Raw genomic sequence first — 24,150 nt, 5'->3', positions numbered from 1 at the left:
GAGGAGTGAGCAGGAAAAAGAAAACCTATCAAAGAGCTCACAGGAGGAGCAGATGGAAACTCCACTGTCAACAGGTTCTTGAGTCAACAAAACATTACTTTCTGTCAAGGAGACAGAATCAGAATCAGAAAGGAAGCCCAGAGCAAGAGTTCAAGACAAGTGCTTCCTGTGGTCAAGTGGAGACGAACAGCCTGCAGCTATGGCAAAGGGTGAGCCACGCCAGCTCTCCGTGGGCTTAATTGACAGTCGGTAACCATTCCATCATTATGTGTTTTCACTAAAGGAAGTAGGATGTGGTGGAGTGTGGACTATGGTGTGGGGGAGTGGTATTGATGCTGGTAGTGGTGGAGGTGACCAAGAGAGGGCTTTGGTGAGGTGGGGGAAGTGGGTGTTCTGGTGGTGACATTGGTGGCTTCATAGCATTACAGAGTCAATAGGGGAGTTTGTTGGTGGTGAATTTGTGATCATTGTGATGATAGTGGGAAGATGATGGTGGTAGTTAACATGGATTTATGTTCTTATCCTGAGATCACTAAAACATGAGTGTTCTCACCAAGCTGTGATAGATAAGGAAGATGGCCTGGAAATGAATGAGTGTCATAATATCAAGGTTAATGGTAAACAAGACCAAAGGGGACAGACACATAAAAACAAGACACAGAAGGAAACCAAAATCAGCAAATGCAATGGATGCAGAAATTTCAGGGACCTCAGCAAGGGTCTATTAACACATTTGCAAGTTTTATTGTAAACTGTCATAAAATGAGAATTGTCAGGAGTTGGGTGGTAGCACTGCGGGTTAAGCGCAGGTGGTGCAAAGTGCAAGGATAGACTTAAGGATCCCGGTTCTAGCCCCTGGCCCCCCACCTGCAGGTGAGTCGCTTTGTAAGAGGTGAAGCAGGTCTACAGGTGTCTATCTTTCTCTCCCCTTCTCTGTCTTCCCCTCCTCTCTCCATTTCTCTCTGTCCTATCCAACAATGATGACATCAATAACTACAACAATAATAATTACAATAAGAAAACAACAAGGGCAACAAAAGGGAATAAATAAATTAAAGGTAATAAATAAATTATTTAAAATGAGAATTGTCTGATACAATGCTAGTAATCTTGAGCCCCTCGTAGACTTGTTTGTTTGTTTGTTTATTTGTTTTAGATAGAGACAGGCAGAGAGAGAGTGAAGAAGACCAAAGCACTAAAGCTTTCTTCAATGTCATGGAGGCCAAGCTTGAACTTGGGTTGCACAGATGACAAAGTAGCACACTATACAAGGAGGTGTTTGGCCAGCACTCCTTGTAGAATTTTTCAAGGCTGAACAATGGTTTTGGTAAAACTGTGAGTCAAAGAATCACATTTGACCTCAGCTGAGTTGGTTCCACTCCCTGGGGCTCATTCTCCTCATCTATAAAATGAGAGAATTGTGCTCAATGATTTCAAAATTAGCTCTAAAAATTATCCAATTGTGTCCTAAGACAAAATGAGTAGGGGGTGAGCATGATACTTCATTTTATTCATTCCTTTTGAACTGGAAACAGAAAACAACCTAAATAATGAGAACAAACATTGATTTTTATTAATAATACCAGTCTCATTTAATGGGACTTAGATATTTGATTCTGTGCTAATAGTATTATATATATTACCTAGTAATCTCCACAAGGAGGGAGGGTTATTCTAAGGGAGTGGAAAGTGACACTCAGAGTGGTTAAGTTACTTGTCTGAAATGAGACGGACAGTAAGTGAAAGTTAAGTGGAGGGGGCCAGGCAGTGGCACACTGGGTTAAGCGCACATAGTATGGAGCACAAGGATCCCGATTTGAGCCCTTGGCTCCCCACTTGTAGGGAGGGTAGCTTCACAAGCAGTGAAGCAGGTCTGCAGGTGTCTATCTTTCTCCCTCTCTGTCTCCCTGTCCTCTCTCAATTTCTCTCTGTCCTATCCAAAAAATAAAATAATAATAAAATGGGCACCAGGAGCAGTGGATTTGTAATACAGGCACTGAGCCCCAGTGATAACCCTGGAGGCAAAAAAAGAAAAAAGAGAAAGTTGAGTGAAAGAACTGAACACTGGTCTCTCTGATTCCAGTACCTCTGCTTTCACTTGTGTGGTTATGTTTGCCTAATTTCCGTGCTTTCTCTCCTGTGAGGTAGGCTTAAAGATCAAGAGCTTTGACCTCCAGGTAGCAAAGAACAATGAAGAGCACCATACCAAGGAGTTTAGCTCCAAGAAACTCATACTGAGGAGGGGGCAGTCTTTCTATGTCATCCTGAAGTTTCTAACTCCCATCGACAGATTTCTGCCTAATTTAAAGAAGGTGGCCTTCATTGCACAAACGGGTAAGTAGGGGAAGGCCCAGACCTTTTTTTTGGCATCTGGTCTAGGCGGTTCTCTCACTAGGTGTTAAACAGCGGTGCACCCAGTTGAATACATATGTTGCCATGCTCAAGTACTCAAGTTCAAGCCCCTCTTCCCTACATATGGAGGAGAAACTTCACAGGCAGTGAAGTAATGCTGCAGGTGTCTCTCTATCTCTCCCTTTTGATTCCTCCCCTCAATTTCTCTCTGTTCTGTCAAATAAAAAGGAAGAAAGAAAAATAACCACCAGGAGCAGTGGATTCATCTTGCAGGTACCAGTCTTCAGAGATAACACAGGCAGCAATAAAGTGGGGGGGGGACTTTAAGGTTCTCTCTCCAGCATCCCTGCAAGACACCAAGGGGCACATGGCCCAGATGGTTCCTAGAGCCCAAGAAATCCTGCCCAGCCAACTGTGATGGGGATGAGCTAACGTGCACAAGAAGAAATGTTCATCACGACTCAAAAGTTGTTCAATAGCATTGTCACTAAGGGGTTTCTTTTGCAAATATAATAGCTTTTGGTTTTGGTAAAAAAGTTAGAATCGGATCTAATCCAGGCTAAATATAACAGTGAATATCTATTGAATCTGTACAAGTCAGATAAAGTACAACTTGCTCTTTGCAGCTCTCTGATGCAGGTATTATTTCTCCATTCATATCAGTTGTGGAAGCTTTCCAGATGTAGGAACATTGCCTGTGTTCCCCTATCAGCCTTGGCCACCTCCCATTACTGGATGAGCCCATTCATTCTCCTCCCTAAACCACTGCCCATCTGTTCAAGCTTTTCAGTATTTGATTCTAGCACGTTATGATTGGGCCCTCCTCAATCGCTATCAAACAGGCCATGGCCGGTGCACCGCTATGTTCCATCGCTGGGGAGCCAGAGACGACCCGAACTGCCCCTGCGGCTCCAGACAGACTATGACCCACATAGTCAACGACTGTCACCTCTCCAGATTCAAAGGAGGTCTCAAAACTTTACATCAGGCTCAACCTGACGCTGTTGATTGGCTACGGAAGGGCAAACGCTAGAAGAAGAAGTATTTGATTTGATTGCTCCGTATTGTGACCACGAGGTCGTAATGAGTTGTTTAACTCTGTGTTACTGCAGGAGAGCAGCCCTCCCCAACCAACAGGACCCAAGTCAAGTTCTCAGTGTCCAGTCTGGGAGACAGGAAGGGATGGAGCGCTGAGGTGGAGGAGAGTGATGACGAGTCCTGGACCATCTCTGTGACCACGCCCCCCGACGCTATCATTGGCCACTACTCCCTCCTCCTGCAGGTCTCTGGCCGGAAGCCACGCCTTCTAGGTCATTTCACGCTGCTCTTTAACCCCTGGGTCCCAGGTGAGCAAGTCTGGGAACTAAGGTGCAGTTGTAGTTCGGAGCACCTGGCAGACGGGGCCCTCTATCCTGTCTTGACGTTCCCCTCCAGCACTCCCCCTCGGTCTAGGGCACCCTTCAGAACGCAAAGGCAGGACTCACCATCAAACCCTGGGGCTGCCACCAGGTAATCTGTTCTCAGGAGTCCAGAGGCTGGGCCAGGTGGTGGCAAATCTGATTTGTGAATGTTACAATGCACAAAGACTTAAGTTCAAGCCCCTTGTTCCCACCTGCAATGGGGGCAGCTCCCACAAGCGGTGAAGCAATGCTGCAGGTCTCTCTCTCTCTCTTTCTCTCTTTCCCATTCTCTCTCCTTCTGTTTCTCCTTTCCCTCTCAATTTACCCGTCTCTACCCAAAATAAATTGATAAAATATATTAAATAAATAAGTCCAGATGTCACCCTCAGGAAAACTATCCTTTGTTGTGGGAATGAAGGCAACTCCAGGGATAGGTTTGTCTCATCCTTGTCCTCTCAGAGTCTTATCTCTGAGTGGGATCCACGTTTTGTGGGACCTGAAACTGTGGTTTTGTGGGCCCTGACACTGGAGGACCCCTTTAAGATAAAGAATACAGCAGCAAGGGAGGTAGCACTGCAGTAGAGCACAGGGCTTGCAAACCAAAGATCCTGAATCAATTCCTGATATGACATACATCAGAGTATTGTTGTAGTTCTTATTAATAAGTAAATGTTTTTAGAAAACAATTAGAATTTCCTTTTTTAATAAACATGTTTACTTCATTCTTTTTTTATTATTATTAAAGAGAAAGATAGGAGGAGGGAGGGAGAAACAGCCATCACTCTGGTACATGTGCTGCCAGGGATTGAACGCAGGACCTCACACTTGAGAGTCCAATGCTTTATCCACTGCACCACCTCCCGGACCACATACTTCATTCTTTCTAATATGAATAGTTTTTAATTTTTTTTATTTCATAAGAGACCAGAGCATCACATATGAATGCCCAGGATGGAACTCAGGGCTTCATGCTTGTAAGTCCAGAGCTCTAATGCTGTGCCATCTCCCAGACCATCAAAAGGTTGAACCTCTGAGGCCGCTGCTAAAGTCTGAAGGGGTCTGTGCTAGTGAGGGGGTCCAGAGCTTCTGATTCAGATTCACAGTAAATCTGCACTTTTTCATTCTCTCTACTGCTCTCCATGTATTTGTTATGTTCTTATTACACACTGCTGGGTCCTCTCCACACTGCCCTGTCTAAATACCTAACTGAAGAAGCAAAGTAAAAGGCAGCCTTCTATAACTCAGCCTTCTTTGGGCAGGCTTTCCTGGGGTGAACTCCTCCTGTCCAACCTGTAGCCACCTGTAGCAAAGCTCAGCCCTGGCTTTGGGAACTTTTCATCTAGAAAATGTCATAAGGGCCAGGCAGTGGGGGACCTGGTTAAGTGCTCACATTACAGTGCACAAAGACCCGGGTTCAGGCTCCTGGTTCCCACCTGTGGGGGGGAAAGCTTTGTAAGTGGTAAAGTAGAGCTGCAGGTGTCTCTCTGTCTCTTCCTCTCTCTATCTCCCCCTCCCTTCTCAGTTTCTCTCTGTCTCTATCCAATAATAAATTTTACAAAGAAAAAGAAGAAAAGGAAAGAAAATGTCATCAGACAAGGTCAATGTGCCTCAGACAGAACCCAGCAGGGCTTTCCTTTTCCTACTCCTTTCCATTCTGAAAACTGAGTTCCTCCCTCCCTCCCTTCCTTTATTCTTCCTTCCTTTCTCTTTGTGTTTTATTTTATGTGACACTTGGCAATGAATCTGTGGTCTCACACATATTTGATACTACTGAGTGACCACCTGGCCCAACTTTTTAAATTTCTATTTTTGAGAGAGAGCGGGTGGAAGAAATAGGTAGAGAAAGAGGATAAGCATTGCAGTACTAGTCCACCGTCCATGGAGCTCCCATGTGGTGCTGATGCTTGAACCCACGGTTGTAGGCCTAGTATGATGTATGCTGTTCTGGATTCTCTCTCTCTCTCTCTCTCACACACACACACACACACACACACACACACCTACCTGCTACCACTCACCTTATTCCTTGGGGTTCCTAAAGGGTTACTTGGGAAAATGGAAGCATTTCCTGTCCTTCCTAACCACACATGGCAAGCACAGAGCCCCTTCCCCTCAATCAGTTCTCTGCCAGGGGGGTTCACTACAAGACTGGGCTGAAAATGAAGAAAAACAAACAAACATGAAGAAACAGAAAAAAATCCTGCTAGGTTCCCACACTCTCTGTCCCCAGATCCCGGTTCCTGACTCCCTTGATCTGTGGTACCTGAACCCCAGTGGGCTCTCTCTCCATTTCTCTTGCTCAGGTTGGCGTTCTCCAAGACCCCCCTCCTTCACATAGCCCTGCCTGCCCAACTCCCTTCCTTTTTTTAAAAAAATTATTTATTCCCTTTTGTTGCCCTTGTTGTTTTATTGTTGTCATCGTTGTTGGATAGGACAGAGAGAAATGGAGAGAGGAGGGAAAGACAGAGAGGGGGAGAGAAAGATAGACACCTGCAGACCTGCTCCACTGCTTGTGAAGCGCCTCCCCTGCAGGTGGGGAGCTGCGGGCTCGAATCGGGATCCTTGAGCCAGTCCTCGTGCTTTGCGCCATGTGCGCTTAACCCGCTGCGCTACCACCCGACTCCCAACTCCTTTCTTTTTTATCCTCTCCAAGAGGTTCAGCAGGTGGAATAGATGATGGGACCAGTGTCCATTCAGGTGGCCCTGACCCATGAGGGTGGGTGTGGATTCAGGACCCTCCTGCCAGGGAAGCCCCATGACTCTACATATAGCAGGAAGGCCTTCAAGTCATTTCCCTCCAAAGCCGAGACTTTAGTGTTTCCCCCATCTTGCTAACTCACACCCTGAGGTAGGTAAATAAAATAAAACAGCAAAGATAGTTCCCGAATAGGGGTCTATTCAGAGAAAACCCGGTCTCAGCTCCATGCCAAGATTTCTACTTCTGTGCTGGGCCTGTAGGGACGCACCTGGAAAGGCTCTGTGTGAATACGTATAAGTGGAGATATCTGAGCCGGGAAGCATTGCTGGCTCTGCTCCTGCCCCCCTGGGAAGTGGTTGTGAGCTTTGTAGAGGCGGCCTAGGACATAATCTTGTCTTCACTTACTTGGAGACCAAGCTCTCCAGGATCCAGAATTGATGCTACATTTTACAATGAAAACCTATGTGCTGCTCTTAGGGAACTTTATACAAGGGGCTTTGGGACCAGGTGGTGACACACGCTGTAGCGCACACACATGTGCAAAGACTCACTTTCAAGTTTCTGGTCCCCCCCCACAGCAGGGAATCTTCACGAGTGGTGAAGCGGTGCTGCAAGTTTCTCTTTCTCCCTCTCTAGCTCCCCCTTCTCTCTTTCAATTTCTCTCTGTCTCTATCAAAATAAACAAACAAATAAATGGGGGTGCATCCAAGTAGAGAAGAGGAATGTGGCTCCCCGCTCTGATAATGCTCTTCACAGAGCCCAGCAGAGCCTCGGGCCATACTCATAGTTGAAGCCATTGCCACAGGGTCCAGCAGACTTCAGATTGGAATCAGTATGCAGGTGCAGGAATTGAGTGCACCTGGGCCATGTGGGTCTGTAATTTGAGGCCTTAGGTTTTCCTGATTTATTATTTTTTTTCTTTTGCCTCCAGGGTTATCACTGGGGCATGGTGCTGCACTACAAATCCACTGTTTCTGTGGCTATTTTATTTTATTTTATTTTATTTTATTTTATTTTATTTTATTGGATATGACAGAGAGAAATTGAGAGGGGAGGAGAAGATAGAGGAGTAGAGAGAAAAATAGGTCCTCTGATCCTTTTCCCATTGCCAGACGGTGAAAGAAAACTGCTTCTCAGTGATCCCTCTCAGACCCAGAGTCAAGGTTGAAGGCCTGCAGCCACACCTGGGCAGGGAAAGCAGAACTTGGCTATGGAGGCAGCTCACTGGCCCTCACTGCTGCCTGCTTCTTTCTCAACAGAGGATGCTGTGTTCCTGAACAATGAGGCTCAACGCAGGGAGTACGTGTTGAATCAGAATGGCATCATCTACTTGGGAACTTCCAACTGCCTTCAGGAAGTTCCCTGGGACTTTGGACAGGTAATGGGTTTGAGAGCCTAGAGAAAGAATGGGACAGTGATTGCACTCACCATCATTCAGGTCAGAGAGAACTAGTAGGTCCAACAGCCACTTGTTCAGAGGCCATTTCTACTTTTTTTTTTTTTTCTTACTAGAGCACTGCTCAACTCTTGTTTATGGTGATATAGGGGATTGAACCTGGGACTTTGGGGCCTCAGGCAAGAGAGTCTCTTTGCATAACCATTATGCTATCTCCCCAACCTGGCCATTTCTTTAGCCAATTACAGTAGTGTGGGTGGGGATTCTCTTTCCTCAGAATCACATCAGACCACCCTCCACGACCCCCAGACTTATCTTCCTAAAGACCAGGCACGTCCAAACTCAGTTAAGCCCCGCCCTGTACAGGATAGAGATCAACTCTCCTGGCTTGACACAAGATTCTCCACAGCCAGTGTTCTGTCCCCATGAGCCACCGATACTTGGCTCTTGACCATTTTCTAGACTATGGGCTCAATGACAACAGCTTCCCTTATTTCCCTGGAAAAGTCCTCAGGTGTTTTCTTAGACCTTCTCGGGACTATGTCCAGTCTCCGAGGGTTAAGGGAATCTCCCCACTGAGTTCTTTATACTGGGATGGACTCTCTCTAGGTCCCTGGCCACCTTGCTGGGATGCTAGTCTGAGTGGTTGAATGCTTCTCACCACTCCCAGCCCTGGGCTCAAGAAGACACAGCCAAGCTCATGTTTTGTTTATTCTACTTTGCTACTGTCATTGCCAATGAATTCAACCACCATTTTATGTATATACTGTTATAATTATTTGAAGGATTTTCTAATATCCTTCTGTTTTAGCAAGTAAATTTTTTCCATACTCAAAGCAAGTAAATTAACAATAGCATTAGATTATTAAAAGTCTTGAATTTAGAAGATGAAGCTATAAACAATAGAGAAAAAATTGGGGGGGCGGGGGAAGCAACAGCGGCACACCTGACTGAGCACACTCATTATCATGTGCAAGAACCCAGGTCTGAGACCCCCATCCCCACCCACAGAGGGAGACACTTCATGAGCAGTGAAGCAGGTCTGCAGGTGCTGCTCTATTGCTCCGCCTCTCCCCTCTCCTCTCTCAATTTCTCTGTCTCATCTAATAAAATAGAAATTTTAAAAAGGGAAAAAAATGGCCACCAAGAGAAGTAGATTTGTAGTGCTGGTACTGAGCCCCAGAAATAACCCTGGTGGCAATTTTTTAAAAAGAAGGGGGCCAGGCGGTAGCACAGCGGGTTAAGCGCACATGGCATGAAGCGCAAGGACCGCCTTAAGGAACCCGCTTCAAGCCCCTGGATCCCCACTTGCAGAGGGGTCACTTCACAAGTGGTAAAACAGGTTTGCAGGAGTCTATCTTTCTCTCCCCTTCTGTCTTCTCCTCCTCTCTTCATTTCTCTATGTCCTGTCCAACAACAACAACAGCAATAATAACAACAATGATAAACAACAAGGGCAACAAAAAGGGAAGAAAAAAAAAAGCTCCAGGAACAGTGGATTTGTAGTGCCGGCACTGAGCCCCAGCAGGCAAAGATAAATAAATAAATAAATCTTTTTTAAAAAGCTAAAAAAAAAGAAGAAAAAAAAAACTTTAAGGAACTTGAACAGCTTAGTAGAGCATAGCGTAGGCATAGACTTGAACATAAACTGCACTCCATCATCTGCTTAACCTGGACACCAGTCATTCATTTTCCTTATTGTAAAACAGTTATAGTCACTCTCTTACAATTAGGAGGGTTGAATGAAGTGTGCAAGTCGCTTTGGACACTAGGTCCTCAGTTGTTTTATTTTCATTTCTTTGCTTTTTATTGCATGTAATGTTTCTCCTGCATTTTAATGGATGCCTAAAGCCTCTGGAAAGGTGAAGACCCAGTAAAAGATGACTAACTTTTCGTTTTTTTTCTTTCATCAGTCAGAGTGATTTATTTTCTTCCTAGTTTCTGGCCTGTTTATTTTCCTTCTTAACCATAACTCAAGACTAAAAATTATCTCATTGTTCTTAATTATTTTCATCTTGGTGCTAAAGTGAAAAGACATTAAAGGTTTGCAGAGAGCATGTAAGGCACTTAAAGAGGGCTTGGTGTTTCAGTCATTGGGATTATAAATCTACAGACTTTCCTCACTGCCATAAAAGAATCTATCACCACACACACAGGCACAGTCTCCACGTATGTCAGCTGCTGGCACACACACACACTGGGAGAGTCAGGCGGCAGGGCAGAGGACTGCAGCACAGGGGTTGGGAGCATAAGGAGGCAGAGAAGGAGTGGAGCCCAAATCTAGCAAGGGGGCACAGTGCAGGGGGCATGTCTTGGGGAGTGACCTGGAGCGCCTTCAAGGTGGCCTTGTGTGATCTTTACAGTTCGAATGGGATGTCATTGACCTCAGTCTGAGCTTGCTGAATGTGGACACGCAAGTGGAAGAGTGGGGCAACCCTCTGCATGTGGCCCGCGTTTTGGGTGCCTTGGTGAGTAAAAGAAGGGTAAAGGGGGGTGGGCAGAATGGGAATGAGAGGAGACAGAGTGGGCCCTACCTCAGTGGCCTTGGAAGTCCCCTCCTCCAGGGGCCAAGGACAGTACTCAGGGAAGGGTCTCAGTGAAGACAGGAGGGCAACAGCAACCATGGGGGAGAGAAAAGCAAAAGGACTGAAAATTGGCCTTGGTTTCCTCAACATGCTCCTCCCACCAGATTGCCCCAGCCTGGAGGCTCAGGGCTTGTAAGAGGGATTGGGAGGTGCTGCTGACCTAGTGTTCACGGCTAAGGTGTCAGAGGAATATATATTCATTTATGAAAAAGAGAGGGAACCAGAACATCACTCTGCCATGTGTGATGCTGGGGATCAAACTGGGGGCTTTAAAGCTTATAAGTCCTGTGTTCTGCAGCGGTGACTTTGTTTTTCAGAACTGGTACCTCCCACATGCATGATTTCACCACTCCAGGGCCGCTTTTTCATTCAATCAGACAGAGACAGAGAGACAAGTCACAACACCAGAGCTTCCCCAGTTTCAAAGTTCTCCCATGTTGTGCTGGGGGCTCAAACTTGGGCCGTGTAAATGACAAGCCATGAGCCAGACCCGGTGAGGGAGCTCTCTCCTGCCCAGGATTTGTCTTTCATTTCTTGCTTATTTCCAAGCGTACGCAGACTTTGAAGGTAGCCAGGTGCTTAACTGTTGTCCCTCAAGACCCTACCACAGGATATCCCACCCCACCCCAAATGCTATGAACCCCCCTCTGAAAGGGGATGAGGGTCCAGACAGCTCTGTGAGGAAGAACATGCTTGGGATAAGTGGGCCTGGAGGGAATCTGGGCTGGGATGTAGGAGGTCAGCCCGCCCCCAGGGAGGGGTAGCCCACTGCTCTTAGGACCTGGTGTGTTATTTGCCAGTGTGTTTCACAAACCTTGTCTTCCAAGGACTTGTTACCAAGGAAGGTTCGGGGCCCCACCCCCTGATGTTAGTGAGCAGAGTTCTAGCACGTGCAGGGTTAACAAGCTCCAGGTGGTTCTGATGCAAAGGGACCGTTGGCCAAGTGTGGAGGCAGTCCTCTCCCCAGACTCACAGAATATCCACATGTCTCCCCCCACACACTCAACAGCTACACTTGCTCAAGGAGAAGCGAGTCCTGCCCACCTTACAGACCCAGGAGGGGGCTTTGCCAACCAAGCGTCGGGGCAGCGTGCCTATCCTGCGACAGTGGCTCACAGGCCAGGGGCGGCCCGTGTATGCCAGTCAGGCCTGGGTGCTGGCTGCCGTCACTTGCACAGGTACAGGACAGGCTTGTCTGTTTTCCCCAACCGGTCGGTGTGTCTGTCCTGGGAGCCTCTCCCTGCTGTGGCCTCAGGCCTTGCTCTTCCCCTTCCTGTGCCTGGATGTGGATCCTAACTTACCAGTGCCCCTGCCTCTCCTCTGCCCTCCATATCACCTGGCATTTAAGCATTGCCCACCTAGAGGAAACCCAGAGGGTCCTAGGTATACACACCCATCCCTGCCCAGGCCACTCTTGCTCTCTGACTCACAGCCCCTTTCACACAGTGCTCCGAGGCCTGGGCATTCCTGCCCGAGTCATCACCACCTTCGCCTCAGCCCAGGGCACTGGCGGGAGCCTGCTGGTGGATGAGTACTACAATGAGGAGGGGCTTCAGAATGGAGAAGGCCAGACGGGGAAAATCTGGTGAGAAGCCCAAAAGGGTGAGGTCTCTGGCTTGGAAGTGTCCCAGACCCACATGGAATAACTCCCATGGGATCCACCCCTACCCTAAGTGTCCCTGACCTGAGAACAGGCCTTTAAGACTGCTGAATGCTGATGAGCAGCCAAGGGGCACCTGTTCCTGGAAGGTTCCCCCATCACCATGGCAACAGTGATTGCTCTTTCTAGAAGCTCTCCAGGACTCATTTGCTTCCCACCTGTGTTGTTCCCTCTGTGACCTTCAGGGTCTTCCAGACTTCCACAGAGTGCTGGATGGCACAGCCCACTTTGGCCCCGGACTATGGTGGATGGCAGGTCCTGCACGTGGCTGTTCCTCATGAAGGTGGAGGTAAAATCTGAGGCTGGGCCTGGGACCACCCTGGCTGCACAGAACTGCAAGAGCAGGGGACCCTCAGGGAGGAAACACAAACAGCCAGTGGCCTAAGGGGGCCTGCAAAATGGATGAGATCAGCAAAAAGGGATGAGAGTGGCTGATGTCTGTGGAACCCAGCCCTCAGCCATCTCCACCACAGGCTGTCAGGAAAGCAGCCCTAGTGCAGAGTCCCATGAGGGAGCTGGTCTCATCGGAAGGGTACCATCTGGGATAGCTGTGAGCCTGCTGGGTCAGGGCTTTTGAATTACTTTATTGTTTGTTTTTTGAGTTTTTGAAATGGAAGCCGAGGGTATCAGGATAGACTCAAGATCAGGGAAGGAATCTTCAGGAATCATAAAAGGATAGCTCTGCTTTCCTCAGAAGCCTAACACACAGGTGCTCAGTAAAGATGACCTTTTCCTAGCATGTCAGTACAAAACCTGTTCTCTGACGCTGGCAATGGTGCACCTGCTAGAGTACACATGTTGTCATAAGCAAGGACCTGGGTTCGAGCCCCCAGTCTTCACCTGTGGGGGATGCAGCTTCACAAGCTCTGAAGCAATGCTGCAAGTCTCTTTCTATTTCCCCCTCTCTATCTCCTTTATCCCTCTCAATTTCTCTCTGTCCTGTCAAATAAAAAAAATTAAATAAAAAACTGTTCTATATGCTATTTCTCTGGCCAGCCTCTGAGAAGACTCATGTTATAGGTTATGGCCAAGAAAGGACTGTCACTGAATAGTGTGTCATCCCTGCAATGCCTTCGCAGAAACCCTGCCTAGTGCCCATGTCTACCCTTGACCCATGGGGGCAAAGCTATACACCTCTTGCTCACCAACCTGTCTTCCCCTCAGTGCTGGAGGCCTGTGAGCTGGTCCCGGTCAGAGCTGTCAAGGAGGGCACACTGGAACTGGCCCCTGCTGTAGCTGACCTATTTGCCTCAGTAAATGCCTCCTGTGTGGTGTGGAAGAGCTGTGAGGATGGGACGCTGGAGCTAACCAGCTACAACACTAAGTATATTGGCAACAACATCAGCACCAAAGGCGTGGGCAGTGACCGCTGTGAGGACATCACACAGAACTACAAGTATCCTGAAGGTACTGGGATGGTGGGCATCTGACTTCTTGACATCAGAAACAGCAACAGATAGGAAGGGTGAGACTGATGCAGTCCAGAGAGTCATGGTCCATCCCTTAGTATATGCAAAGGGGATTTTTTTTTCCTTTTTTTTTTTTTTTCTGTCTCTCATTTTATTTGATTATTTGATAGGACAGAGAGAAATGGAGAGAGAAAGGGGAGGGTAGAGAAGGAGAAGAAAGAGATACCTGCAGCACCACTTCACTGCTTGTGAGGCTTCCACCCTGCAGGTGAAGTCCAGGAGTTTGAACTATGCATTTATGCTATTCTGCTCCGAAACAGTCCATGACCACACTGCCCTGGAAATAAGTCTAAACTCTAACTGAGGAAAATAATTCAAGTTCCTCATAAAGTCCTCAGAGAGAGTGTGACTCCACCAAAAGCTGGCTCTCCCACTGTCAGTCCCAGTTCAGGGCACCAGTATGCCAGGCTAGCTTCGCGGGTGGGAGACAGACGACCAGGGACTCATGGCTGAGTGGAGAGCAGTATTTCTTTATTGACGAGCGAATGGCTCAAAAAACTAATCTAATCTAATCACAACCCAATTATGTCCCGCCTCTCTCTCCTCTGGCAGAAGAGTCAGGAACCAAGGAAGGATGTGGGGTGGGGAGAAGAAAGCGCGAACTAGCAAGGTCTAAACCAAAATCTCCCGGAGGCAGGGGGAGTGAGACCAAACCAATGTAACAGAATGACCATGTAAATAGACCACAATGTCAAGCAGTGTAACAGAAGGGGTCCCAGAAGCAGAACTAGAAGCATACCAGCATTCCACTGTCTAAGGGACAAGCACATGGCACTTGAACTGAGGCTCTGAGTGGCTTGAAGAGATATGCTGTATCTGTGGTGGCTTCACCAACAGTGAGCTGTTAGTTAGCTAAATATGGCCTTAGAGGCTAAATATGGCAGAGTTCCTGTGACTTTGGAATTTGAGCAGCAGTGGACAAATGGCCCTTAGTCCTGAGCTGAAAGGGGTCTGTAACTGCAGAGTAAGAGGTCTGCTGTGTTTCTTCCACTCTCAGGGTCTCCTGAAGAAAAAGAGGTGCTGAGGAGAGTCCAGGAGAGAATGGAGCATGGGAAAGACAACAGCATCTGTCCTCCCATCCTTGAGGTTGTTGATCCTCTGTATCTGTTCTTGGAAGCGCCCTGCTCCCTCTCCTTGGGAGGGGACACCATGCTGTCTGTGACCCTAGTCAACCCCAGTGACCAGGAGAAGTCTGTGCAGCTGGCAATTGGAGTGCAGGCGGTGTACTACGACGGCGTCTTTGCTGCTGAACTCTGGAGGAAGAAGCTGTACCTTACACTCAGTGCCAACCTGGGTAACTCTATGCTCTGCCAGACACCTCACACACCCAGCCACAGCTGTAGCCATAGGGTGCCCCTGCAGGCCTGAGAGGTGGCTCCTAATCCTTACACTGCCATTCAACTTATTTATTGAATTCAGCAGAGAGAGAAAAATAAAGCCATGTGTAACTGTATTACCCTATTTGCGGTCAGATAGGTAAGCAGTCATGGTAGCAGTGCAGGAGGTGTTTGATGAGGCAGACAGAGCACAGTGGCAGGGGACCACTCGCCCAGGACAGAGCAGGCTCATCCCAAGTGACTCAGACTCACTGGCTCTTAAAAAAAGAAGTAGAAGAGTGATGGACAGAAAAATTGTATATTCTATCAATAACTTTTCAAAGCTCCTTATGTTATCTTAAGTTGAAACTCCCTGGACTAGAGCATTTGTTCTCAAACTCTCCTGCATGATAGCATTACCTAGTAGGAAGCTTCATGCTCAGCCTGTACCTCTAGACTAGTTAAATCAGAAACTGCAGGGGCCAGGTGGTGGTGCACCTGTTACAATGCACAAGGACCCAGGTTCAAGCCCCTGGTCCCCACCTGCAGAGGGAAAGCTTCACAAGTGGTGAAGCAGGGCTGCAGGTGTCTCTCTGTCTCTCTCCTTCTCTATCTCCCCCCTTCCCTCTCAATTTCTGACTGTCTCTATCAAATAAATAAATAAAGATAATCTTAAAACATTTTTTTAAAAAAGAAACTGCATGGTTTGACCCAAATATCAACAAAAGTTTTAATTCCTTGGGTCATTCCAACATGCAAGAGTTGAACAGTCCGTGAACTAGAGCTTGTTTATGTCACTGCAACAGCCCCTAAGCAGCTCCTGTGCCTCCAGTTTCCCTGCCTTGTTCCCTGTCTGAGGCATAGAAGGTGGTGGGGAGTGGTAAGAGAATTAAATGAGGCCATAGCCTGAAGGGGCTTTTATCTTGTGCTAAGGAGGCTGACATTTGTCCTCAGGTAATGGAGAGCTGGTGAAAGATTTTTAACTAGCAGAATAAATGTGATCAAAAATTTGTTTGAAAAAAATTTTTTTTTCAGTGGAGTGAAATGGAAAGAATTTGAAACAGTGATTCTCAACTTTGGCTGCATATTGATTCAGTGGAGGAAGTTCTTTAATGATGATGCCTGGATTTTACCACCAGTCTAATGTAATTGATCTAGAATATAGCCTGGCATTGAAGTTGTTTTATGAGCATCTCAAAGGCTATTTATTTATTTATTTTTGCCACCAGAGTTATTGCTAGAGCCCAGTGCCTGCACAACTCCACCATTCCTGCTGGCCATTTTTTATTTATTTTATTTATTTATTTTATTTCTATTCTTCTCTGTTAAGAAACAGAGAAGAATAGAAAGGGCGAAGAGGGAAAGAGAGAGGGGGGAAGAAAGAAGATAGACCTACAGCACTGCTCCACCACTTGTAAAGCTTTCCTTCTACAGATGGAGACTGGGGGCTTGAACCAAGGTCCTTCAATCTGAGGATGTGTACTCATTACCTGATGCACCATGGCCCACCTCCTGCCTCATAGGATTCTATGTGCATCCGGTATTGAGACCAGTGGATTAGGATTTGGGCAAACTTGTAAATAAGAAGTGAAAGATAAGCTAAACTAGTAGCACTTAAAACATTAAGGGAATGCCACAGACCGGATCTGTGAAGGGGAGTGGTCAGAAGAAGTGCTACTTCTGGTTTCAGTGAATCTCTAGGGGAAATAAAAAGGAACAGATCTGTGGAAAGGGATGATGCATTCTGTTTGTGGTACATTACATCTGAAAGCCGAAATGGTGGGGCCAGGCCATGGTGCACTTGGGTGAGCAAACACATTACAGTGCACAGGGACCCTGGTTCAAGCCCCCAGTCTCTACCTGCAGGGGGCAAGGTAAAGCAGTGGTAAAGCATGAGTGGTAAAGCAGTGCTACAGGTGCCTCTCTCTCTCTCTCCTTCCCTCCCTCTGCCCCACCCTCCCTCAATTTCTCTCTGTCCTACCAAATAAAATAAAATTAAAATTAAATTCAAGAGAGAAAGAAGAAAGGAAGAGAAAAAGAATTGTACCCCTCTTATCCCACAATCTTGTCAATCATTAAGTCACTAATAAAAATGATAATGATAAAAAGGAAGAAAACAAGTAAGCAGAGATGTTTACTAGACATCTAGAAGCCTAAACCTCTACTCAAAATAAAGGACTGGGCTGGAGAGCAGATGTAGGAATTCCAGCTGAGAGTCATAGCATCGGTGAGCTCGCAGAGTAGAACGGGCGTGAGAGGACGAAAGGGAGAGAAAAAAACTGAGGCAGGCCTAGCATGTAGGAGGCTGCCAGTCAGGGAAAAAGCAGAGAGTAAGTGACACCGGACAAGAAGGGGACACAACTGGGTCAGCAGCGAAGACATGACACGTTGAAGCTGTAAAGCATCCATTGAGATAGTACTCACAGGGGCCAGGTGGTGGCACACCTGGTTGAGCGCACAAGGACACGGGTTCAAGCCCCCAGCCCCCAACTGCAGCGGGGAAGCTTAATGACTGGTGAAGCAGTGCTGCAAGTCTTTTTTCTCTCTATCTCCCTTTTCTTCTTGATTTCTGTCTCTATCCAACAAAATTTTAAAAGCGAGGTAGTGTGTAGAGAGAACTGTTACTGAGAAATAAGAACAAAGGTGAGGCTCTTCCAGTTTAAACAGGCTGATTCTAGCTGTATAATCCTTCCTGGACAAATGATGGGAAGAGAAAAGAAACTGGATGATTATAAGCCAGAGACCGTGTAGAGGAAGGGTGTTTGTTGTCTTTTAAGAAGAGACGGAGACCATGCTTGCACACTAATCAAAAATCAGTAGAAGCAAAGACTGAAGCCTCAGGAGAGATGGGTCTGAGAGATGATGCAACTCCTGATAGGTGAGTGACAACTAGAATATACAGTACCTTTTTGGAACACCTGTTTCGGACCAAAAAAAAAAAAGTTTTAATGTCCTATTGGCATGGTCTCAATGATCTTAACAGCAATCTATGAGGCAAACATTGTTACCCTCACTTTACAGACAGGGAGACCTAGACACAGAGCTACACAGCAAGACGGTGGTAGAGTCAGGATGGGACTCCAGAGGGGAGGGACTAGCAGGCTAGAGGGCTATGTCTTCAGGTCTGTAGGAGTGGAAACATGAACTTGAAAAAGTTCTTCAAGGAGAAATGTCTCCTTTCTCTGCTAAAAGGAAATAGAAGCTGAAACACACATACTCTGCACAGCCTGCATGGCTGGGCCTGAGGGAGTACTTCACTGGCAGTATCTCATTTACCAAAACACCACAACAGGTGGGTGATATACTTAGATAAAGAGAAACCAGAAATGCTGCATTTGCTCTCCTTCACAGAAACTTTTTAAAAGCTCACTGAGGTGGTCTATCAAGAATGTTGGTGGAAGGGTGGGAAGGGGATGGAGACTGGCTTTAAACAAGCCCAAAGCTTAAAGTTGCTGTGTGGAGGAGGTACCTTCATGGCTTCGGTGTGGTCCTGACTCCTTTGCAGTGTGTTTGCCTGTTGCTTGTTCCTGTGGTACAAACACTCCCCTGTACTGAACCCACCTGACCTATGTTTCAGTGAAAAGAATCACGACCAGCCTGTCCTCCTCCTATTTTGGTCAAAGTCCACCGACAAATAGCTTCCTTAGAATCACCGCCATGGCCACACACTCTGAGTCTAGCCTTAGCTGCTTTGCTCAGGAAGACATCCCCATTTGTAGACCACAACTGGTCATCCAGGTAGGTGTCTGTTCTTTCTTGAATTACTCCCATTTGCCATGAGTTAGGTCCTCCCCCATTTCAGAAGCAATATAAGCCCTTCCACCTTCAGCACAGGTGACTGTATTTGTGAGGTTATCATAAAAGGTTGGGCTGAGAGCTCCTTCTCTTGAAAGAGGGTGTTACTTCAGCATTATATTAACATTTTAGCCTCCCAACATTTTCCCCATATTTTATTTTTGTCTCTGTGTCCCTAACACTCTTGTTTTTAGTCTACTACTTTTTTAAAATTCTATTTCATTTATTTACTTACTTGCTAGAGACAGAAACAGGGAAGAGGAAGATAGAAAGGGAGAAAGAGAGATGCCTGCAGCACATCTTTACCACTCATGAAGCTTCTCAACTGCAGGTGGGAACCAAGGTCTTGAACCCAGGTCCTTGTGCACTGTAATGTGTGCACTCTACCAGGCGCTTCACCACTTGACCCTTTCCCAACTTCCTGAGATGGTTCAGTAAAGGTTTCTACAAGTGAGACTTCCATGTTCACAGGGACAATAATAGCCTGCCTATGTTTTTTTTTTTTTCCCCTCCAGGGTTATTGCTGGGGCTCAGTGCCTACACTATGAATCCACTGCTCCTGGAGGCTATTTTTTTTTCTCCTTTTGTTGCCCTGGTTGTTTTATCATTGTTGTAGTTATTATTATTATTTACGTCACTGTTGGATAGGACAGAGAGAAATGGAGAGAGGAGGGGAAGATAGAGAGAGGAAGAGAGAAAGATAGACACCTGCAGACCTGCTTCACCACCTGTGAAGCAACTCCCCTGCAGGTGGGGAGCTGGGGGGTTCGAACTGGGATCCTTATGCTGGTCCTTGCGCTTTGCACCACGTGCATTTAACCTGCTGCACTACCGCCCAACTCCCATGTTATTATATTACCATGCCTATGTTTATGGTAATATTTTTTACCATATTTTCACCTCCTTTATTCTTAATCAAAACCCTGTAATGGGGGAGCTGTCCTCATTATGCAGAAAAGAGTCCTGGAAAGTAATGCGTCAAAAATAATAAAAGCAGGACATTTTAGCACTGTGGTATTTTGGTGGTATGATAATATATTAGGGCAAGTGTGAAAGCGTACCCCTAAAACATGTAGCCCTGTGAACTAAAAATGATCTCAGTTTTAAAAGAGTATAAAGAAAGTGGGTCAGTTCACCAAGCTAGCTCAGTTGGGAGAGTGTTAGACTGAAGAAAGTGGGGCTTAAGAGTTGGTACAGTGGTTAAAAGTGTGAGACTCTCAAATATGAGGTTCCAAGTTCAGTCCTGGGCATCCCATGTGCCAGAGTGATGCTCTGGTTCTCTCTCATTAATAAACCTTTTAAAAAATTATAAGGAAGGTGCAAGAAATGACTACATGGCTACAGCACATCCCTTACCATACATGGGGCCCTTGTCTCACATGGGAGTGCCATGAACAACCAAGGGAACTCCATGGGTGGTGGAGCAGTGCTGTGATGTCTCTCTCCAAATATAGAAATCAGTCCAGGCAGGTAATTCAGCAGGATTGTGCATGCATGAAGACCTGAGTTCCTTCCCTAATGCTGAATTATATATATGTTAAAAAAAAAATCCCATTTTAAAGGCTTATGGCTCTTGTCTAATTCTCTTCCCACATGTTTATCCTGGCTGAAAATAAATGTGACCCTGTTCTTGCCCTCAAGGAGACTATAGTTAGGTAAAAGAGGGGGGGAAATCTATTAGTGCTTTAATAAAGGTACAAAGTCACTATGCGATAAATGTAAGCTTAAAAGGTTAATTCCAGGGGGTCGGGCGGTGGCGCAGTGGGTTAAGCGCATGTGGCGCAAAGCGCAGGGACCGGCGTAAGGATCCCGGTTCGAGCCCCCAGCTCCCCACCTGCAGGGGAGTCGCTTCACAGGCAGTGAAGCAGGTCTGCAGGTGTCTATCTTTCTCTCCCCTTCTCTGTCTTCCCCTCCTCTCTCCATTTCTCTCTGTCCTATCTAACAACGAATTGTGTCAACAATGGCAATAATAATAACCACAACGAAGCTACAACAAGGGCAACAAAAGGGGGGAAAAAATGGCCTCCAGGAGCGGTGGATTCATGGTGCAGGCACCAAGCCCAGCAATAACCCTGGAGGAGGAAAAAAAAAATTTTTTTTTAATTAAAAAAAAAGGTTAATTCCAGTTGATGGGTTTGAGGAGAACTTCATGAAGAAGATAGTCTTTGTGTTAAAATTTGAATAATGGATAAGCTTTTAGTGCAGAAGTAGGGGGGAGTAATTGGCAGAAGAGAACTGAGCAAAGAGATCTAGAGGAAGGGAACGTGAAGATGCTGGGGACAAAGAGATTCCTGATATGACTGGAATATCATTTAGTCAAGGGAAGAGCAAATAAAGCTGAGGTGGTGGTTGAGGTCATTTCATGGAGCCTCTGAATATCAACCAAAAGGTTTCTAAGTGGAGGTGAGGCCCCAGCAGAGATGGTCAGTGATACATCAGGGTTAGAGTAAATGCAGGAAGACCAGGTAGAGAGGTAAAGAAATGAGCTTAGGAGTTTTGGGTCAGGATGGCAGACAAGGGTGGCTGTGGTTAGATGGGGGGGGGGGGTGTTTAAGAGGGGAAGGAATGACTGCTGCTTTGTTCTTAACATCTGCTCAAATTTTGCCTCTTCCCCTAGATGCCAGAGACTACACAGCAGTATCAACCTCTTACTGTCCTGGTCAGCATCCAAAATTCCCTGGATGAACCTCTGAAGGACTGTGTGATCTCCATCTTCGGAAGGGGACTCATTTACAGAGAGAGGAGCTACAGGTAAGGTATATTATTGAAATATCCCAACTGATCAAGAAGGCAGGGTTCCATGGAGACCGAGGAAATAAAGGATTAGGACCTCTCTCATTCTTGTCTGTAGGAATGAGGAAGGCGGTGTGACCACTCATTATGCCCACTGTTACCATTACACTGAAAATTAGTGAATGGTCCCAAACCATCGCTTTGCCAAACATACCCCAGTCCTCTTTACAAGAATTTCTAGAGACTGAAAGTACAGGTGAAAACAGAAACAGATGCATTTTGGGGGAAGTCCTTATAATAGAATGTTTATCTTCTCAACCATGCAATTAGTCACCACAGGGAAACTCCCGTCTTCTGTCCCATCCATACTTTCTGTTTAACAGCAAAGTTATTCCATGTTTTATTTCTTCATGGTCCACCAGCAAAGCAGTGAACCTGGAGAGAAATAGTACCTGCCTTTTTCTCTATTTCAGATTAGATCCAGTGTGGCCAGGAAACATCTTACGTACCAAATTCCAGTTCACACCAACGCATGTGGGGCTCCACAGGCTCACTGTGGAAATGGACTGCAACATGTTCCAGAACCTGACCAGTTACAGAAACGTCATGGTGGTAGCCCCTGAACTTCCAGCTTAGACTTCAAGCTTTAGCGTCACTCACCCTCAGACATTCCCCTTGGCATCTATAATCTAAAACCAATGTGTTGGGGAGAAAAACTGCTTCTCAGATAAATGAATCTCCATTCAAGAGTGATTAGTGGTAGTTAAGAAGAAGAAGAAAAAAAAAACCTTAAATAGTTGTTTTAAAGGAGAAAGTATGGGACTTGATTGACAAAAGGATGTCTTTGAAAAAGTAATCAGATAAGTATATTCAGATTTTGGAAGTCCAGAGTTTTTTTTTTTTTTTTGAAGTACTTTACTACTGACATACACATTCATTAAAGAGACAATCCTTGGGGTGGGTTGGGGGAGGAGAATACAGGTCCAAGAAGGATGACAGAGGACCTAGTGGGGGTTGTCTTATTATATGGGAAAGTGGGGAATGTTATGCATGTACAAACTATTATATTTACTGTTGAATGTAAAACATTAATTCCCCAATAAAGAAATTTTAAAAAGAGACAATCCTGGCATTAAATAATTCTTGTATTTCTGATGAAATAGGACAGTATTTAAAAAAACAGAATTTTTATGTAAACTTAAGATTACATTGATTGGTACTATCCCTAATCATTATTCTTAAAACTCCAAAGATGAGTAAACTAAGTTCTAAAATATACAATGTAGGGCCTGAGAGCAGAATGATCTTTAGCATTCAGATATAGAAAGATGAGTCTTTATTGGAGTTCTGTTACATTTATTATCTGGCAAAGTCTAGTGTTATTAATGTTAACTTGGTCCAGCAGAGAAATGAAAAGCAAGATATTATGTATATAAAAAATAGGTTTTTTGGGCCAGGTGGTGGTGCACCTGGTTGAGCGCACGTTACAGTGCACAAGGACCCAGGTTCGAGCCCTCAGTTCCCACCTACAGGGGGAATGTTCTGCAAGTGGTGAAGCAGTGTCGCAGGTGTCTCTCTCTCTCCCTCTCTCTCTCTCTCCTTGTCACTCCATTCCCTCTCAATATCTGACTGTCTCTATCCAGTAAATACAGATAATAAGAAAATATTTTTTTAAAATAGGCTCTGTAAGGGCTGGAGACAGCATAGTGTTATGCAAAAGGATTTCATGTCTGAGGCTACAAGGTCCCAGGTTCAACCTCCAGAACCACCATAAGGCAGGGTTAACCAGGGCTCTAATATTTCTCTCATTAAAATAAAATATTTTAAAAAAACAGACTCTATAAAAGACTTGGAATCATTTTGTATAAATCTGTGATTCCTTTTTGTTTCCATTATTTTGTTGCCTTGGCACTATGATTGTAGTTTCAGAATGATACCACATAAAAGTAGTTTCAGGTGGTCTGGGAGGTGGCACAGTGATAAAGTTTTGGACTCTCAAGCATGAGGTCCTGAATTCGATCCCCAGCAGCACATGTGCCAGAGTGATGTCTGGTTCTTTCTCTCTCCTCCTATCTTTCTCATAAATAAATAAATATTTTTTTAAAAAGTAGTTTCAGAATGGTATAGAATGATACCACATACAAGTAAATAAAAACTAATTTAACTTCAGGAGTTTCCATTCAAGTAAATACTAGTTGGCTCAAAAGAATGACTGCTGTGGCTAATTATACATTAGCTGTGGAGACATCACATAGGCAGATGTAGAGAATTATATCTAATCAAGGAAAAGGGATTGGTGCTAGAGGTCCAAGATATTTGGTACCCACTATATTGTCATAGAGACCTTCAGTTCATGCATATGGCCCAAGCCAGGTGACCAAAATCATATGTCACTACAGGTTTACTTCTGTTTCAATACGTAATCCTCCAGAAATATAAATGAAAACATAATCAAATGGTCTGGGAGGTGGTGCAGTGGATAAAGCACTGGACTCTCAATCGTGAGGTCCCGAGTTCAATTTCAATCCCCGGCAGCACATGTACCAGAGAGATATCTGGTGCTTTCTCTCTCTTGTCCTATCTTTCTAGTGAAAAATAAAATCTTTAAAAAAAAAAAAATAGTCAAAGTGGCAATGTTTTTAAAAAAGTATTGGGGCCAGGTAGTGGTAGCACACCCCATAGAGTGGACACATTACCATGCACAAAGACCAGGGATCAAGCCCCCAGTCCCCACCTACAGGGAAGC

The 24,150-nt window shown here is 45.7% G+C and overlaps 1 protein-coding gene across 2 annotated transcripts; it reads left to right on the top strand.

Moving 5' to 3' along the window:
- Window positions 1-60: 60 nt before the first annotated feature.
- Window positions 61-22,355, top strand: EPB42 (erythrocyte membrane protein band 4.2). 2 transcript variants are annotated; one of them, XM_016192600.2, is made up of 13 exons: window positions 61-209; window positions 2,149-2,334; window positions 3,465-3,698; window positions 7,710-7,828; window positions 10,210-10,314; window positions 11,441-11,609; window positions 11,878-12,016; window positions 12,277-12,380; window positions 13,256-13,498; window positions 14,558-14,854; window positions 18,454-18,614; window positions 21,289-21,422; window positions 21,878-22,355. In XM_016192600.2, the coding sequence occupies exons 1-13, from the start codon at window positions 200-202 to the stop codon at window positions 22,038-22,040; spliced, it is 2,064 nt and encodes a 687-aa protein (XP_016048086.1). In that variant the 5' UTR covers window positions 61-199; the 3' UTR covers window positions 22,041-22,355. The 2 variants fall into 2 exon arrangements, 1 of the variants encoding a protein (XP_016048086.1); XR_009545271.1 differs by lacking the exon at window positions 18,454-18,614 and having other exon boundaries at window positions 21,878-22,009.
- The last annotated feature ends 1,795 nt before the right edge of the window (window positions 22,356-24,150 follow it).

Source organism: Erinaceus europaeus, chromosome 16 (genome assembly GCF_950295315.1).
Source record: "Erinaceus europaeus chromosome 16, mEriEur2.1, whole genome shotgun sequence".
Taxonomy (NCBI): Eukaryota; Metazoa; Chordata; class Mammalia; order Eulipotyphla; family Erinaceidae; genus Erinaceus; species Erinaceus europaeus.
The sequence above is the reverse complement of the archived record's forward strand: the minus strand, read 5'-3'. Positions and strand labels throughout refer to the sequence as shown.